Source organism: Molothrus aeneus, chromosome 6 (genome assembly GCF_037042795.1).
Source record: "Molothrus aeneus isolate 106 chromosome 6, BPBGC_Maene_1.0, whole genome shotgun sequence".
Taxonomy (NCBI): Eukaryota; Metazoa; Chordata; class Aves; order Passeriformes; family Icteridae; genus Molothrus; species Molothrus aeneus.
Window position 1 is genome coordinate 13,186,647 of NC_089651.1, and position 20,441 is coordinate 13,207,087.

At 36.7% G+C, this 20,441-nt stretch overlaps 1 protein-coding gene across 2 annotated transcripts in view; it reads right to left on the reverse strand.

Moving 5' to 3' along the window:
• The window catches only part of SOX6 (SRY-box transcription factor 6), a 359,140-nt gene that overhangs the window by 25,189 nt on the left and 313,510 nt on the right, over positions 1-20,441 (reverse strand). For both annotated transcript variants that reach the window (XM_066551989.1, XM_066551990.1), the window contains one exon: positions 98-206. In XM_066551989.1, coding sequence (XP_066408086.1) covers positions 98-206 — 109 coding nt within the window. The remainder of the gene's footprint in view (positions 1-97; positions 207-20,441) is intronic.

A 20,441-nucleotide genomic window follows, 5' to 3' on the forward strand; every position in this document is an offset into this window, starting at 1 on the left:
AATGCAACACAGGCAGTACTTATGACACTGGCAGTATTTCAGCCACATCAGCCTGTGGTGCAGTGTTCAATAACCCATGGTCAAAATTGCAACTCACCTTCTGCATCTTCTGGCCTTGTAAGATCGATGACACCGGGGCCAATTTTTCCATCTTCATTGGGTTTCCCTGTTAACTGTGGGCCTAAATTTTCAAACCTTGTTCTTTCCTGGAAAAGAACAGAAGGACTCTTAATGCTCCATATAGGATAGTTCTCATTATATGCCAGTGCATATGGGTATGCATCGATACATGCCTTATTTTTTAAATCTGAACAAATAATGAATGCATCTAATTAGAATTTTAGCTCAAGGACAATTTTTTTTCTATTTTTTTTTTTTACAGATTCTGAATGTTTGCATTTATGAAAATCAGTTTTAAATGTGAAACATATACAGAAACTTTGAGATTATTTTGATCTGCAGTGCCATAATGCATAAACGATTGTACATGCAAATACAAAACACTCTTGGCAGCACACAGTGCTGATCGATGCTGCTCACTTTGCCTTTCCGCTTATTTTCCAACTTCAACTGAAAAAGACAATCGGCATTTGGGAAACATGAAAATTCAGAAGCTGAAAGAAGAGTTTGTATTAAAATGCACTGGTATTTTAATGAAGAAAAAGCACTTTTCCCCCCACTCTGAGATTTAAGTTTGCATTCATACCTCTGTGAAAACACTAGTCTGAATTTTATGCAGAGATTTTCAAAGACAAATATTTGAAGGAAGGAATAATAGAGGACAGAACCAATATTATTTTGTCTAGAAATTTAAGTTGCACCTCAGTGAATAGGGAACTTAAGAAGACAAAAAAGGAAAAAAGAAAAAAAGGAAAAAGAATGCCCACTCCCAGAAAAACAGAAAGCTTTTGAGAGCAGGAGATCTCCATAGGAAACCTGGAACCAGAAATTGGAAACTGAAAGGTATTTTATATGTGAACCCCGTTCCTCACTCACTCCTAGACAAGGGCACTGTAAAGGCAGTGTAATATTGTCTCTCAATAGTGGTCTCTGTAGTGCTGTGTATCAGTGGCAGAGTGTTCAATGGTTATCATTAATTTAGCGTTCTCATTTGAAGGAACATAGCATGTTTTCCCTCTTGCCTTGTTGTTACCTCTTCAGATTAAACTTGGCATTATGTTGTACTTGTGAATGAATGAGACCTTGTTGTTCATTACTATGAAACAATATTAAATGTCATGTCAGCTTGAATTTAGAGACGTGAAATACCAGCTTTCAGCTCCACGAGCAGTTTCTCCATGTTATACTTAATGCATTATGCAGAAGTAGAGTGCTGACTGCTGTTCAGTCTATTGTTCAATGACCTAGTTCTGTGCTGTGCATACAAGACACGAGAAAACATTGGGAGAATCTCTCCCAAAAGATGGTAGAAACTTGGAAATGTTCTTCAGGACAAAACACGGCCTTGACTCCTCATTTGCTCCACCTCTAACTACTCCTGCTTTCCAATATTATTATTTTTCTATTGTCATTGTGTTTCAGCCATGAAACCCCATCAGGAAAAGGTAGGAATGTTTTGATTCCTCATGCTTTTGGTTCCTTCAGCCATGGATTTTTAAAATTATTCTCTGTTTAATTTGCAGAGGAAAAGAAAGCTCAGTCTGACACTGGATTTGCCAGAACATGCAGCTGAGGCATTTCAGGTACTAAATGCATTTCTAAAAGTTCCTCAGAATCTCCCAGTTGTCAGACAAAATAACTCTGCATTTTATATTTGGTTAATTACTTCACTTGTATTCTTCTGTAAAAACCATGGTTGATGAAGGAGCTTATATACACAAAGGAACTCAAGAGAAGAGAAAGAGTTACAAATAAAATTTGACTGTAGAAAGGCACTATAATACTAGAGGCCCAATATTTTGCTGAAAACTGTTCTGCAATGTAACAATACACCTGATTCATCAGGATGGGATCTGTCTTACTGGTAGAGAGAATGAAAAATAAGTTTATCAACGATACTGTGTTCCATTGCAAAGGGCTGATTTGCAGTTGAGATAAAAACAAAGATCAGTGCTAAGAAAACAGCTTTTGGCACATTTATTTTCTCTTTCAAAATATTTGCACTAAAAGCTTTTTTTTAAAGGATGTTAATACAGCACCTGCAGTATTCTTGGAAGAACAGCCTTTAAGTGTGTTTCAGAAAAAGGAGAAATACCTTTCTTCTATAAAAATCAACAGATCCAGCTACATATCAATATGCACATTTAGAATATCTTTCTAGTCATTCATTCTCTTTGATTTTACCAGAAAATATTCTCTTACAAAAAAAAAGGAAAAGAAAGAAAAGGAAAACTGGAAAAAAAAAGAAAAAAAGAAAAAGTTTCTGTAAGAACATCAATATTTTGACATGGAAGGAGAAAAGGGAAAATTGTATGATAAGGTTCAGAATCACTAAAATGAAAGCACTTATGCCATAAAAATACCTGCTCTTGTCAAACAAAGGAGCTGTATTTATCGTTATTTTATAACCCCCTCCTAATTCATGAGATGCTTTAACAAGCAAGATAGATATATTTAGGTCTTTGAAATGCCTTTTAAATTCATTCCTTTTCTTGCTATTTTTACTGAAAATAATCATCACAGCGATAATAAAAATTGTTCAATATTTGCACTGGTTTTACACAAATTCAGAGGACTTTTAAAAATAGGAAAATCTTCCTCAATACTAAAAGTGCTTTTATCTAGTAGATGCCTTTACAATTCCATGAAACACAACAAATTCATGTAACATTTATAATAAGAGAAGAAATTTGTCCCACCAAACTCGAATCCTTTTCAGTGGGATTTGTCTTTGCCCCCATCTTGAACTCATCCTAGAGAAAATAGACTAAAAATCTTTCAAAAGAACACGTTTCCCCTAATATGACTAAGAAGAAGATTGATTTTCTACTTCATACTCCTAGATTTAAAAAAAAATGACATCCCTTCATTAAAAATAAATGGTTTTACATAGCTGCACGAACAAATATGTTACCTACACATGCATCACATCTGCACACATGTACATCAGTTACTGCAAATATTGCTGCCTGCCTAACCTCCATCAGCAGAAAATTTTGGTGAGTTTGTTATAAAGTGCATTGCTATGGATAGGTGCAGGTGTTTTCTCCCCTGTGAAAGGCACTTTTGACCCCTATTTTGAACAGATTTTTTTTTCTTATTTTTGTGCTGGCTACGGAGCTTGTAATGTATAGTTACTTTAAGTTTTTCCATTTAAATCTTAGCAAAAATTTTTTAGAATATGACACTGACAACACTTTCTCGCGACAAGATCAACACAGTCAGTTGGAGTTTGCATAAGGAAACTGAAAGCACTTCCCAACACAAATCAGATCCTTTGTGCTTCTTTATACTTTGAACACGTAGTAAAAATAATCCTTTCTTCAAAATGAGAAAAAGAAGAGAAAAAAGAACCTTCTTAGCAGCCAAACCTTAATTTTCCATTCTGTGATATGATTAGGCACTTATTTATGCGTTGTCAGTCACAAACATGCAGAAAACGTAAAAGTTATTGAAAAAATTAAAGTCTGCTCAACTGTCTTGCAGGACTGTTGGTTCTCTAAGTGCTTTGAAATTATGATGTATGAGGTAGATGTTGCATATTAAATAAAGATATTTAAATTATAAAGCCCCCGTTAGTGAGAGCTGATGAATGTTAAATGTTATGAGCCACAAGGCTGTGGCATCCATCATATTCACATATTATCACAGTCAGTGATGGAGCAGCCCCAGTGATGACAGATAGACTGCTAGATAGTTATCCCTTATTTCCAGTGTCGCCAAGCAAGCCTTGCAACCCCTTTGGCATTATTTTTAGCTTTGCATTAAATTAGCAACTTTTCCCATCACGTTCTGCCAGAAAGTATCAATTCTTTCTTCACGTGTGGAAGGTAAAAAGAATGATTCAGTGAAGCAGGGAGCAAAGCAAAAGGAAGCCTTAGCCCCTGCCTCGGAAAAGGCTGCAAACTTCAAATGACTAGAAACAAATATAAAATTGTGATCTTGCGAAAGAACAGCAATGAAACAGTAAGCACACAATAATGGCTTTTCTCTGCACTTAGATAAAAGCTGAATTTTTGATGTGCACAGTATATTTTCATAAAATTTTATATACTATGTTTTATACACTTATTGGCTATTCCATAATAATGTGTGTGCTAACAGTAAAATTGCTCTTAAATTTATGTGTGTTATTTATACGTTCCCATGTAACAATGCTTTTTGTTGTAAAAAATATTCTGTTTATTAATGTAACTTTACAACCACTGCATCCAGGATCCGTGGTAAATTAATGACATTTTTATTATTTTATAGTGTCATTAAATTTTTACTGATCACTCCATCAAACAGAAGCAATAAAGGCCATAATGCAAACTGGGACACTTAGATCAGGGGAGCAGGAAGGCATTCCATATAGTCTGAAGTAAACTGCTTGCCATAAATGATATTTATACCATCTTTAAGGATGTGAGAATACTTGGACAAGTTTGGCAAAACTGTTTCTGTAGTACTGTGGATTGTGTACTTAAATAACAGTTTACTTGCCAGCTAGACAATTTTTTTTTCAAACCATATGCGAGAAGATGACTGATTGCATCCATCTCTTGAAAAATAATATATGAAACGTAATAATACACTGGGCACCCCTCCCTTCTGGATTACCAAAACTGATCTGACTATACCCATGCCTCAAATTATTTCAACATGCTTGCTTTTTCCACATCTGAAATGTATGCTTAGCCTGAAATGGAAAATGGCATGCATGCTGATGGTTGTGTAAAAGATTTAAAATATATATCTTTTTTTGCAAACAAATACTTTTATTGAAGCAGACGTGTTTGGACAATGATGTAATACCTTTATTTCAATAGTCTAGCATGGAAGCAGTTACCCAACATCAATTTAAAGAGGCAGTTTCTAGAAATCGAATTAATATGGGTCATTCACAGAAGCCACAGAACATTTGACTGAAGGGATATTATTTCTTCTGAGGACAGTGCTTTAGTTAGAATAACTACAAATAATTATCACATGTTGTCTTTATGTATGAAATGTATTTCAATTGAATTATTCTATACTAAATGTTCTAGTAGCTTATTTCCCAACTATGATCTATTCCCTTCATGTACCATGGACAGTAAACAACCAGCAAACAACTTAATGTATTCAAAACATAAAAAGGACATTTTCAGTAGAACACAGAGAAAATTATTCCCAGTTTGAATGAGGAGGAATTACAACTCCTTTTTTTCCTCCTCCCTGGAAACTAAAGATACAAATGCCCCAAGCTTTTCAACCTTCTTCTTACTACTTTTTAACAGCTGGGACTGAAAAGTTAAATTACCTTCCACTTAGAATCTTTTGCAATGGCTTGGCACAGCAGGGATAATTACAAATTGACTTTCAGCCTTATCTCTGGATATTTTAGTTATTATGGGTGGGAAGTTTAAACATTAACCTTATTACAACAATGTCAATCATCCCACTGGTGTGCAGGCATGCAACTCCTGGAATTCTTTGGATGGCAGAGGAGATAAACACAATAGTGGCACTATTGTTACAATTGAAAGCATGGCCCTTGGTTTTGCAGAACTGCGGTGAATGCCTAGGACTCATTTTCAATATCACAGCACTGGGAGCTGCTCCAAAAACCAGAAATTAAATTAGCAAAGCAGGCAAACTTATTGTAGGAATGCTGTTATTTTAAGATAGTACAAGATAAAAGGGGTACCTTTTCCAAGGATTTACAGGTTTTAGGACTGAAGGATATGCTGACACCTATGATGTTGACACAACCTGCCCTTTATTTTTTCTGTAAGTGAAACTCCTGAATTCAATGATCTCAGGGACCAAGAGGGGCACAGTGAGTGGTTTTTCACCCTGACATACTGCTGCTTCCAGGTTTTGGGGGCCTCTATGCTGTTCATAAACTGTTCCAGCAATATCTTTGCATGCTGAACATACAGCATGGACCAGCATCCCTGCGACAGACTACAGATTTGCATCACATTGCAGTGCCTCAAAGCAAACAGCTTGCTTGAAAAGTTGTGGGGAGAGAGAAGCCACTAGGTCTCCTTTCAAATATATTCTTCCATATCAAAGCATAACTGAAAAGTAAGAGGTTAAAAGCAGATAACAGGGAATTTACAGTAAAATTTCTTTGCCTGCCTGGCAAGCCTCAGCTGGCTTCCATGTGACAATATGACATGGGCAGGACCATCACAAGCAGAAAATACTCCAAAGTTGGTCAGAAACAGAATTTAACAGTGATTGTCACATTATGAGACATCTTTCAAGAACCAGGTTCTGGAGGCAAAATTGAGAATTGCAATTTCATCAAAATTTAAAGTGTCTAGAAACAAATCTAGTCTAGAAACCAGTGGGCTAAACAAAAAAAAAATAATTCCCCAGATAAGTAAATGCCAATGTATATAGCCAACTTGTAAACACTGTCTTCAGCTAATTATTTTGGAAGCCTAATTTTAAGGATCAGAGTTCCAAGAGCTTCTTCTCAGCTAGTGTGAGCAGTAGCCATCTTGATCTTGAACATAAATAAGAAGGATTTAAATGAATTCTCTGATTATCAGGAGCATTCAGCAGATGCTAAGATGTCTATAGACTTCAGTGTATGGAAGCCTGCTTTTAGTAGGAAGTCTGTCAATTCAAAACTATTTTTTAAAAGGGAAAAAAAAAAACCAACTGATAGCAAATATTTCCACCTACAGAGAATACTATGCCCTCCTGCACATGAAATATTGTCATCTCCATAACTATTGCCATGCTTTACAGGCACTCCTAAGCTATGGATCTGCCCTGGTTAGATTACTTTCAACAGGATTACTGCATTTACTGAGCCCCCTTAACCAAATGCTTTATGTCTTTGTTCATATGGTTTTAATATGGTTTTAACCAATTGCAAGGTTATTTATAAGTTTGCAACTCCCCAGTAGTTAGAGTTATGAAGCGTTTAGACTTAAGCATATCCAGTTGTGTGGTAACCCAACTACTGCTTTCATGCGGTTTCCAACGTTTTATTCATGTACAAAGGCATGATGCATGGCAGCATCTCAGACCATTGTGATTAACTCTTTGTTTCAGCAGCAAGTTCAAGCAGCAGCCTACAGTAAAATGACATAAAAGGTAAAGATTAAAAGGGAAAAAAAAAAATCACACAAACTGTGAAATTCCACCACAGACTGAGGAGAAATTAGTCCTTAAAAAACAAAGGGACAATCAATTAAATTAGCAGCTGGTAAATGAAAAGCAAACAAGAGGAGCTACTACTTTACACTCTGCATAATTCTCTATGAATGCTGGAGAATTTGCCAGGGGTCAGAAAGAGTCCAAAGCTTGGTCTGTCACTTGTTTCTAAAAAAGCAGGATAATTTTATGACTGTTAATAACATTTGTAGTAGCACATGCTAAGGTAATCAAATCTCGTGCTCCAGAGTGTAAGCTGTTCAACTCTTGTGTCAAAGAGAAATTCCCTTGACTTCTCTGCTGTTCCCTTCCCTCCTGACCAACTCCACAGATTATTAATTGGGAGCCTTCTAGGGAGACAAGTTTCTTTTGTAACATTGCTAAATTTAAGGAAGAGCTGGTAAATGGTATAGATCAAATCTATAATCTACCTTGTAATTAGAAGGAATCTGAACGCAACCATTAAAAAATACCCCAATATTTTCTTCGAATTAAACACATACATGTGCATTTTTGAGAGACAGACAAAAATAAACACAAATTATGATTGACATCCACTTCTACTAGGAAATAGCAGGACTGTGGTTTGTTTTTTTTCTGTGCTGTAAAGCGACTAAGGGAAAGAATTCAATAGCTACTCATGGACCTTTGGAATGTTCATTTAAATTTCTAACATTTGATTTACAAGAATAAAAGTGCAAGGATATGGCAAAACGAAGGGGTTTTTCTTAGGCTAAATGTTACAAAGGAATAAATGTAAATGTATATTTAAGTTTAATTTAGCAGGTGGTTGGACCTTGTCTGTTATGGCCTCATTTTCAACAAGTATTTTAAAATGGAGCCATTTAAATGCCAAAAAAGTGAACAAAAATGTTTTTACCAAATTTAGACAATTTCATAACTCTGTACATATATCTGCATGTTTCCCCAGATTTTTATGCTTGTGACTAAATTTCATTGAAGCTATTCTCACGCATTAGAATCAGAACAGGATTTGGTGACTAGCTCAAAACTCTGAATCTCTCTCTCTTAATCACCTACTAATATATTCCAGGCTGAAAACCCAGTTTTAGAAGGAAGCCACAGCAGTGAAACAAGCAGCAAAACTATTCTAGGTTCAGCACAGCAATTTTTTGGAATGGAAAAATAAAAGGGAGAAAGAAGTCACCAATTTCAATTTCATTGCGGTGTTCTGCAAACCTCAACAGCACAAAGCTGTTGCTTTCAGCTACTATCCACACATGGAGTTGGGACAATAAAGCTCTTTTAAAAAATCCAGAAAACACAGATCCAGACAGATGTGCACACAATGTCACTGGTCAAACATCTTCAGAAGCAATCTGATGTTCTTTTGTGAATAAAATGCAAACTGAAGCACATATAAATGGACGTTTAGAAGTTTAAAATTAAACCTATAAAAGCTATGAGAAAGACAGATTATATTCACATAAACACTCCCATTCCATTGTTTCAGCTATTCCTTATGACAGGCACATGTGAGAGCTTTGGACACTTATAGGTAATACTGGAAAAACTTTGATAAACATTGACTACATGATGCAATAATCAATTATCAAATCTCAATCAATGCAAATTTCCTACCTGACACATGGCTAGTAGTTATAAAGGTATAAAAGCAAATACTTCAAATAGTCTATTTGCCAGTATTTTTTCAAGTAAGGAACTAAAATTTGTTGCATTTTGTTACAGCAACCTTTGAACGTGAATAGTATTGTATATTGTAGGTGTAGGTTTGAATATCTCCATTACAGCAAATCCTGCAGGGGCTTTGGCAGTACAGATACCCAACCCCAGACACCACAAATGAGTCACTGGGGGTACCCACCCCTTTTTTTACCTCTATAAACAACACAAGCCTCCAGACATGCCCGTTCCATCCCGTGTTCAGGAAGACACCTGAAGCAGTTTAAATTGGAGATGCAAAAGACACTTGGGCTTAAATGTTCATATTCATATTTAGAATTAGAAATGCAATCAAGGCAGTTAGCAAAATCCCACCAAATGCTACTGTTTTCAAGTATATGCCTTGCCTTGTGCTGGATGTAAATATATAATTGCATACCATGCATACAAAGATTAAGTAGGCTTTTTCTGTATTTATCAAGATGATTTGGTAGAATTTTAAGCACAGTTTTCCAGGTTGCATTTTATGATTGCTGCTTACATATTGCTCTGTTTATACTCGGGCCTCTTTTGTTATCTTCAGAGAGAAAAGGATCATATCACTAAGGTGTAAGGATGGGTGACAATGGAACAATGATAATAACATCATTATGCAGTGTTTTGTCTCTTATACCTCCATCACTGCCATGTTTTTTCTGTGATTATTTCAGCCTCAGGAAAAAGTGCTGCTTACTGTTTATGTCAAGAAGGCAAGATTACTGTTTGCATGATTACAATATCAAGTAAGATGTACGTAATGCCTGTGATAATATAAATGTACCCCTCAACTAGCTCCTGTCTTTAATCCTCATGCAACTGGGAAAAGAAAAAAAAAAAACAAACAACCAAACAAAAAATAAAGAAATAAAACAGTGAGTTGCAAATTCTTGCAGCCTCATATAGACCTTAATCTTGTAAGGTGCCAAATACTTCCACTCCAGTCCAACAGAGGCCTCAAGGACACGGATAATCAGTACTTAACTCCAGGGGAGCATATGAAGAATGGACTAAATGCACTTGGCTGAATCAGGGCCAAAGTGTGGAGTTCTTATATGTACACAGAATCTGAGAATAAGAATTAAACAGGCTTTTTCCAGGCTCAAAAGGACGCTTTATCCTTCTTACTGATCCTTCTTTTTTTTTCCTCTGAGACAGGTAGGTTGAAGACCTTCTGGCACAAAGAATTATTCTTGTTTAGGAATAAAACAATAGAAAGCCAAGAACTCAGTCCTGTAAGGAGCAGACAAGACCTTGCATAAGCAATGTCCTGGCTGAAGTGAAAGAATAACTCTGCATCTGTGAAATTGCTATTTTTACTGACTGAACTCCCTAACACAATCAGAACTAAGTTATTCAGCATTTATGTTTTTAAAACTTATGATCAAGGCAAAAGCAGCCCAAAATAGATTTATGAAGGCTATGAATTCACAGAGTCAGAGAATGGTTTGTGTTGAAGGGACCATAAAGATTATCTAGTTCTAGTTCTAGCACTCCTGCCATGGGCAGGGATACCTTCCACTTGACCAGGTTGCTCATTCACCAAACCAAAAAAAAACCCCAAAAAAGCAAAAGGCAACTGAAAACTAGGATAAAGTCTTTCTTTGTGATATCTGACAGGCAAATGCAGGCAAATATGGAGAGATTTACATGTCTTGGAAGGAGTAGCTCTTCCATGAAGGAATTATGAATCAAAATAATGACAGAGGACTTTAAAAGGATAACTGAAAGCTATGCAATTTTTTCCATGCAGAATCCAGGAACTCTTGCACCTGAAACCATCCTAAATGCAAAAGGATTACCTATGTATGGGTGGAAAAAAATAATGTGTTTTTACTGCTGCAATATACAAAGAGAAAACTGCTAGTCTATAGCTAATGCCACTGGCACAAATCCATTCTCTAGCTTTTCATTAAAAGTAGAATGATTTTATAAACCTTCCTTTGTTTTTTATTGAGAAAAATTTGTCTCAAGTTTCCCAGATAAGATATTTATTAAGTACTCTTCTGCTCCAGGCAACAATGCAATTTAGAAAATGCTTTTATACCTTAACAACCAACCTTGAATGGGTGTTTCAAAAGTAGTGGTTTCACCCACAAATTAGCCACTTATGTTCCACTTAAGACTTATTTTTGACCTCATCTTCAGTATAAACATAAGCTGGATCCTGCTGCATCTCTCTGCATTCAAAATGCACTTTTTCCTCTCTTTTCCCTTATCCTTATTCTCCCACTCGAGTTGACATATATGGAAAAGTTCATGCAATTCACTAAAGGAACATTCCAGCTCCTCATTCCAGTGGAAGATTCTTTGCTGTTCTGTGGATAAATACAATCTGTAAGAGGGAATTTCCTGCCTCATACTTTCCTTACTCCTTTGTATACTTGTATACTTTATAACTGTGATCATGTTTTATAGCTCTGTCTCACAGGAAAGAGAACAATATTGTTCTGGGGAAGCAATCAGTATTTTGGAGCTTTTTACTATGATATATGTAGACAATTGCAAAGCTTACCACTGCTCATTAGTAATACCCAAATAATTCTAAAATGGAGGTTGTTAACTGAATCTTCAGGCACAGAGAGGGGAAATTATTATCTTCTGGTTACCCAGAAAGTCAATGATTAAGCTGAGAGCTGAACCCAGGACTTCTGCACATTAGGCCAGTCCACTGGCTGTTATGCCACACTGCCCCTGCCATAAATCTGCTTGATGTATTTTTCAGTCATGGAACATTAAGGGCTCTGCTCTTTTCTAATGAATATGTTTAAAGAAAACAGTACAAACAAAAGCAAACGTAACACTTAAATTATCTGAGACATCCTGCTTTAATGTCACGTTTGGATAAAGGTTTTCCTACTGGAGACCTATGGACTGTTATACATACTGAAAAATGCTTTAGCCAGTACCACTGGCTGGCATACTGGTATCTCTATTTATGCCTAAAAACAGAGCATAATCAGTTTTAGGTGGTTAAGAACAATCTTAGCCAACTTTTATATTATGACCAAAACCTTGGCAGTGCAGCAGCAGTGGCAAGTAGCAGAAAATTAATTGCAGTGTTATTTGCCAGATTACTTGAACTATTTACACTGGGACTTCAAGTATGAAGTATTAAAAACTCAAGATTTGGAGAAGTCTTCTGCTATATATTTTTGTTCCTAGCTACAACAAGATGGACAGAGGAGCATTATGATACAGCATGACTGACTAAATGAAGCATTTTTAAACCACCTGAAGCATTTAGGAGTAGTTCAGTTTGAACTGTTCAGATTTCTTTTTTAATTGAAGATTTTGAAAGCCAATTGATTTAAATTAAATGATCAACCTTTCACATCTACTTGTTTAAGATTCATGTTGACATTGTCCTAAATACAGCTATATAGTTTGTATTCCAGATAAATTGATCTGACTACAAGCCTCACTCTTTAGTATGATTCTTACTCCAAGATAAATCAATATTTAATATCTCCTGCAACAGCTTCTGTAGATAATTTTAAACCTTTTCTCCATCCCATTAAGTTACCTTTAAAAATTCTTTTTACAAGGCTTCACAGATGACTTCTGAAAAACTAGTTTATGAAAAGCAGTCTGAAATTCATTAATTCAGATGAAAAGGGTTTTTTTAATCTTGCTGCATTGTGCTGATCTCTAAATCCATCTCTGTTTAGCTAATTCTCCTGCTCAGCTAATTTCAAGAATAAATAAATACTTCCTGAAAATCTGTAACACAGGTTTTTAAATGTAAACAAAAATATCTTTGTACTGCCAGCTTCGTAGTACAAGATATCTCTGGGGTATGAGCTTCTGCAGAAACAGACTAACCAAGGCTCTCCCTGACTCCCTGAGAGGATGGGCACTCTTCAGCACCAGGTACCAACCTCCACCCAGCTCCAGCCCCACTGTCACATCAGCTAAGGGGAACAGTGATAAGGAGCAGCATGTCAGGCTCAGACAGCAACCACATCCCAGCCTCCATTTTGAATATTAAAAACTATGTCTGATCCCTCTCTCCTCCCCACCCTCCAATCTGGTGCAGCAGCTGAGAAGGAAAAACATCTCTTCCTCCTCCCTCAAACCTCTCCTATGGCTAAGGGCCCCGCTGGGAGAGGAGGCTTTGATATCAGAAGAATGCAAACAGCAAGGCTCAGGTTTGCTGCTTCTTAGGGTTTAGAAACAGAGACTTAAGAGGAATTTCAAATGATTATACACTGGGAGAACTGAAAGGGATGATGCCAAAAAAGAAGGAAAGAGCTATATACTCTGGAGCTATCTGGTTGTAAATCCACCATTTAAACTATAGGATTTTCACATTCCTGTCTGTGCTTTCTCTCATTCTCATTCCTTATCCTGCAATACACTCAAAGTGCATTTTCAGGGACGAGTTATGCAGGAGTGAAGTTCTGTCCCATTCCTCACCTTCTAACCTTCTGGTCCCCACAAACAATCCACAGAACTTTAAAACATCTGATTCAGCTATTTGTGGGGTCATGCTGAAAAATCAAACAGTGAAATGTTTCAGTTTAATAAAAGGGGAAGCTTTTGTTTTCAAAGCCTTCGCAGCTTTTACAGCAGAATTTCTCAAATATTTCTGTCCTTGAGCAGGCAGCGAGCTGCAGCTAAAGCTGCTGAGAACCTCTTTGCACTGGAGAGGCAACGTGCTAGACTGAGATAGCTCTTGCCTTTCAAATCTATTAAAGATCTTCATCTCAGGAGCTGTAACTGCTTTGGTTTCTATCAAAGCACAGCCTAAAATGGTCTGATCCTAAATGAGTTCTGTCATCAGTTACAAAATAGAATTATTAAAGAAAAAAAATGTGACTGATAACTCACAATGAAGTTTTCAATTTTATCTCCATTCCTACTAGTCCAAGCAATCAAAAATGTGATAAATTGTGTATTTTGCTTATGGAAAACGGTCAGCATTTAGCTCAGTTGTGAAGTCAAATCCAAGGCTGATTTAGCAACAAGAATGCAGCTGTATAGAGAACATAGCCACAAAATAACAAAGAGAGGTGAAATAACACTATCTCTTCACAGCATGAGATGCTAGTGGAAAGTCTAATGTGGAAATTGTGTTTTGTCCTATTAGTTAATTAAGATGTGACACACAACAGCAATGAAGGTGCTCTTCTCATGAGACACTACAAGAGCAAAAGCAGGGTGAAGTTAAGCAACAGGGAAGAGCAGCAGCAGGGAGAAAAGGAAAGGAGAAACAAAGGAGTAGAACACTGCAATCACTGCAAGAAAATTTCCCCCCTCTGCCTTGTGATAAGAGACTTCCACTACCTAAACCATAGGCTGAACCACACTAAGAGCATCCTAATACTGCAGCACTGGGATCTCAAAACAGTTGAAGGGTGATTAAGTAATGAAGTCCCTGATTCAGAGGCACATGGGCTGAGATGCATCCTTAACACAGCAAAAGCTTTACATTAGGAGAATTTAAGTGGGGTCAAAACCAGGAAATTGGGTGCTTGTTTGCCCTTTTAACTGGATTCTTTATGTTCTTATAGCACATATAGTAAGTACAGTAACATGGCATAGGTGGGGAGAGAGGGAAATCACTTGGTAAACCAAGCAAGGAGTACAGTTCATCACCTTCCCTTGTAGGATAACTCACACATGCACTACAAATTTCCCATACTGCAGTTCATTCCTTTTGCCTGTCCCTGCTAGTGAGTACATCCTGATAAACTATGGGTGGCTTTTGGACTGAATGGAATGGATATCCTGCACAGCAGAGTGTGCTGGTTATTGCAAACACTGATAGTCACCCCAGTCTATATAGGGTCAGTTTGTAACTGTGAACATTCCAATTCTGTGAAAGAGGAAAAATAAACCTTGCAGGCAAGAGGGTGGGAGCAGACCCGCAGGAAAAGGTCTTCCTTGCATTTCTAAGTTTTGGGTTCCTTCTGAATGGAAGCCCTAAGAGTTGGTATACCCTTCCTCAATGAGACATTGTGATGACACAATGTGATCCGTAGTGTGACACTGGAAAATAAAACACAGGAGTTATGCAAAGGTCATGCAGGTAATCCCTTTTTAAAGGGGAATCCCTTGGGAGGAAGAGTGCAGCCATACAACCTAATCTTATTCATGGTATTCAAAGAGCTTGAGGAACAGAATTCTGGCAGGGAGCTGGCAGCTGAATACATTTTGGCAAACTGCTGAACCTCTGACAGACCAAGAAGTTTTACAGTACATGATGTGTCAGTGACTCACTTTGTATACAGCTCTAATGCACATCCTCCCAATGATGGCTTCTAAACAGAATGTAAAACAAATGTACCAGCATCCAAAATACAGCCAAGAGTGTTCCTGTGTTTTAGAAATGGGAAAAGTGGGATGCACAAAGCAAGAATCTCTATGCATGTAAAAAGACAATTCATCCAAACAGGAGGCACATAATGAAATTTTTACTTCACAATTGAACTCCAGGATGCAAAGAAAATGGCAGGGGGATAGGAATGCTCACACTGCCTGCTGTCTCAAGAAGCCCTTGGCAAGGTAACAGTGAAATCATGCACCCAGCTACTGATCAACACAGGTCTGACATTAAACCACAAGTGTCCACTTCTCTTACTGGCTGTTTAATAAATTGCTTTGGAACGGGTGGAGGTAGAGAGGAGATCTTTCCAAAACCATGTCTCAATGTTCTCCCTCAGTTAATGAATGTCAGCAAGTGGAATAGAACAGAAATTTGATATGTTTTTCTAGCCTTTCTTATAGAAGCATTTGCAACATGTTAGAGGCCACAGGCATAAAAGTGGAATAGTGGGAAATTAATGTTGTCTGTAGATTTTCAGGATGTAAGCTGGGCAATTTCAGCTTGTGGGTTAGGCATACTTTAGGTTTTAAGTAGTGTTATAACGGCTTACTATGACTTGAACAAGATTTTAATATGAGCAATCTGATGTTGAGTATCATTTATTACCCTGTTACACATTTCCATTTGAGATAGACCTGTTAGTGGAGTTAGTATTATGTGGCTAGAGATGAACAAGCTATGTGCAGTGAACATTTAATGCAGAAATTAGAGTATTTCTTATCTTTTCAAACTACCCATGGAGGTTCAGCAATTTCTATACATGTACGAGTGTCACTGCTTTAGCAATCCAACTTTTTAAAGCTCTGCATGAGCTATGCACTTAAATGCTCAGTGGTTTTCTACTTCTGATTTATGCTGTAGTTGGACACCTAAGATAAATGGCATTGTTTTCAGTGCCTAACTCAATGATAATGCAACTTTGCCCTAAATTACCTGAAAAAAAAAAAAAAAAGAAGGCAACTGGGAATTCTCTCAGCTCAAAGACTTCCTAAGTAACGAAAAGGTTTTACTTCGATCTATCAGCTCCTGCATCCAAAAGCCTCAACACCACAGAAAAACCCATGAATCTGCCTCTGGCATACCACTGGTAGGAAAAAGATGGCAGTGGTAAGGGATAGTGCAGCAAGGCCTTCAGCAGCCCTAGATTAAATTGCTGCAGAGTTCAGGGAGCTGCTGTAAAGATCTATAATTAGCACTGACACTTTATCAGGGGCTGGAAGATCTCCCTGATACTGCATTCCTCATTTGGTCAGTGGGGGCTGCATCAGAGCCTCCATTTCTTATTAAGAGGGAGTGAGCAACTTGGGCATAAAGTGCAAATCCCTAATTGTGCACAAATGTCCATGTTCAAATGTAAATACAGTCATAGAAATGAAACCCCGTTTGCATGAATATTTGTGGAAAGAAACAAAGCAAGGACTAAGCATGGTCCAACTCCATTAATCAGATTTCAAACAAACACTTGCAATGTTTCACATTATTGGCTCGAGTTTTTTCATGAGACATAAGAAGACAATTTTACCTGTTAGCATACTTATTCTTTTGATTGAAGCAGAACAGTTAAGCCAGCAAAAAGTATTGCATAATCCCACAAACAGGCAGCTTGGTAAATATCCTTAAACAACAGGGAGTGAATTTGAATTTATCATACCTATTGATGCAGCCTAATGACACTTGAGAAATGGGAGACATTTTTAATTTTAGAAAGTAATGAAGTATCAGGGAAAGCAATCCAAATTTATCCTTGCTGTACTTTATCTGCTGCAGCAGAGAGTTATATTGGCAATGCATTTGATGCAGCGAATTTGCTTAGAGGAATACACAGAGCCTGGAAAAAAAATGGAAGTAACTTTTGCGGATGTCTCTGCTTGTATCTAAGTGTGAAATAATATGCAAATGTATTCTGTAGTTCTCAGGACAATTGAGGAAGTGATATGATAGGATTGTGCAGCTGCCATTCTGACCCACAATTTAAATCAATGAATATATTCTTGTTCCAGCAAATTTATGCTCGAACAATAATTTTCAACCTATCTTTATTGTTTTGTGGAGAAGCATAATAAAAACACAGAATAAATTTCAGTATATATCTGTAAATTCTCCTGAGTAGCTTGGGAAATGTATTGTATATAAGAAGATCATTATGCTGTTACAGTCATCAAAAAGACACTATCCTTTATGGCAGAACATCATCTTTTGGAAAAAAATATCCTTGTTGGTTTGTGCAAATTTTTCAACACATCCCTGAGACATCTTTCAATCTAATTCTGTTCATTTTGAATTTTCAGTTGCTCCAAAATTTAAGGGAGAAGACCGAAATGGGGCAAAGTTTGTATCCTTTTCACATTTAAATACCCCATGCAAAGGAAAAAGCAGTGTATTTGGCTTTTCTTCTTGAGCTGGAAAGGCAATAGAAGAAAGGGGACAAGTCCCCATTATTATTAATATCATCATCATCATTATAATTAACACTATTATTAATTTGGTCTAAAAGCTGAAGTGAGACAACTCTTCAAGTAGCCCTGACAACAGAAATAAAAAATCATAACTGTGTTTAGCAAGAATGCTGGTAACACAGGTAGTGGCACAACCTCTAGCAGCCAATATTCAACTGTCAAAATAGCTCCTGATACCAAAAGTTTGTGCTGATTTCTTTCCTGGAAAGAGTATTTTGCTACCAAGTGCTCCTGGCATCGAACTGAAGACATGAAATACTTTAAAAGTTCATCTAATATAGGAATTTTCTACCCTCTGCAGTGTGTGTGCATGTGTGTATACATATGTATGCCTCTCTATATATGTGTACATAGTCATTAAAATAATAATGTTCCATATAGGCTTTTAATGTATAGGTATGTTCTCTTTTATTTTCTTATATCTGTACATCACTATTGGGCTGGTCAAATTTTCTTTTTTTTTTTTTAAATTTATGTTCCTGTAAAATTTCCATGATTTATAGTTTGCAAAGATTGCATATTTTTCACTCAATTAATTTTGATAATTTAATCGATAGAAAAAAAAATTTAGATTTTCTTTTAATCAGACTCTAAATGACTTGTGGGACTAAGAATTTCACTGTACATCTAATATACTGGAACTGAAATGCAAAAACTACCAGTTTTATAAAGACAATTTTGGAAAGTAAGGTAATTGAGCAAAAGGTTTAAAAACAAAGGTCTCACAGAAAATTCTTCAATAGGTGTAAACTGGATCTATAAGCTGTCACCAAAGCTAAATTATCTGCAAATTTAGATGACCTACATATGCCAGAGATTTTCCACTGTTTCTTTTTGTCGTTTACCTGTCAGTTCCACAGTTTCAGTGAACATGTATTTTTAATGTGCAAATTTCAAATACATTATTTGTATGTCTTTCTATACACAGCATACAAAGTAAACCTAAAAAAAATAAATTTAGTAGGTGCATTGATAGGCACGAGTGACTACACAGGTGTAAATAGCATTTGAGCAAGAGCATGTGATCAATTAAAGGCTGCATCATACATTACCTACAGACAAAGTCAACAATTCATGAGCAGCTTTAATATTTCTATCTCTGGGGCTGGAGGAACAGCCCTGACAAGATTTCATACCCACAGCCTCCTGCACCTGGTTCCCATTACAAACCTGGCCTTGATAATGGGGCTGTGTTCTTCTGCAGGGGCTGATGTTAGCACTGGTATTTTCCTCCCATAACTCTCAGAAGCTGAGCACCAATGTTATGGCTGTGTTTGACCCCTCTGTGCATGAGCAGTTACAGCCTCCATCACCTTTCTCACTACTTAGATAGAGATCAGATAAAACATTTCTCTAAGTATGGGTACAATGTCTGACCTGTTTTTATTTCCTGGGCTATCTACAAAAGCTGGTGATACATTACAGGCTTCAGGGTTCTGTCTAAAGTCAGATTAGTTGTTTTCCTTCTTAGTTTATAATTGAAATATTTCTGCTTAAAAGATATGGCTGGAGACACAGGGGTTTTTTTTTTTTTCCAAGATTCTCTGCTTTGAATTTAATTTCAAATTACATTGAGAGTTCTAGTGTTCAAGCATAAATCCCTTGCAATACTTACCTGTGTCTGAGAGATACTAAAACCATTGAGCTATTCAAAAACGCATCTAATTCCTGATCAGAACTCACAAAAGAAAAACAAAAATGACAATTCTCAGTGTGGCCCTAAATACACTTAGAAAACCAATGCAAACACGTATGACATTCATACAAAATCAGAAATCATCTACACCTCGAACTTCTTAAAAAAATAGCAGGGAATTCCCTGAAGAGATAAACTGCCTGGGAAGGCCAGTCATACCACACAAAATACACCCTGAAAAATATGTTGCTTGGAATCATTACTATATTCCCCCCATTCTTTGTTACAAATGCATATGGATGCCAGCCTTTATCTTGGCATGAAAATTCAAATATTGGAAGCAACAGCATAAATAAACAGAATTTCTCCAGCTAAAAAACTAAATGTTTGAGGTCCGGCATGTTTTCCAGTTCTAATAAAAGGGGGCAGTATTACATCAGCTGAAATTCTGAATTGTCCAAATTATCATAAAAAGAGCTGGAGAGGGATACAAGGCTGCTGAATTCCACTGAAAATAGACTGTTACTGTGTATGCAGCCACAAATCTGCTTGTCTGCCTTGGGGTAAAATTTTCAGAGCTAGTTCAGTGGGACTTAGGCTCCTGCATTGCAGCCACTTCAAAAAAATTTTACTTGAGTCACTATTTTCCTTTCAAAATTATGAAGGAAATATTACAATGGGTATAAAATGAAGATACATGTTTATGTAACTAGGATAAGCCCTAAGCCTAAAAAAGAAATTGCAAAATTATTGCAATTTCAAAAAATTCTGGAACAAACTGAGGTTTTTTCTTTTGTCTTTTCTTCTTTTTTTTAAATGCAGATTTTTCAGATTAAAATACTGGTGTTCAAATATGGCTTTAGGAAATTAACTTTGAGCCCTTCACGAAAAAAAAAAGTTATAGCTTACATATATTACGTACAGCCACAAGTAGATTACTAAACTGAGCAGATTCACAGTCAAGTATAAAGGACATTTGTTTTGTAAGAATATGGGGACTGCTGGGATTTGTTTTTGAAACTTTTCCCTATTCCAGGGCATTTTACTTAGACCTGCCACTTGTCTGTTCTAAAATGAT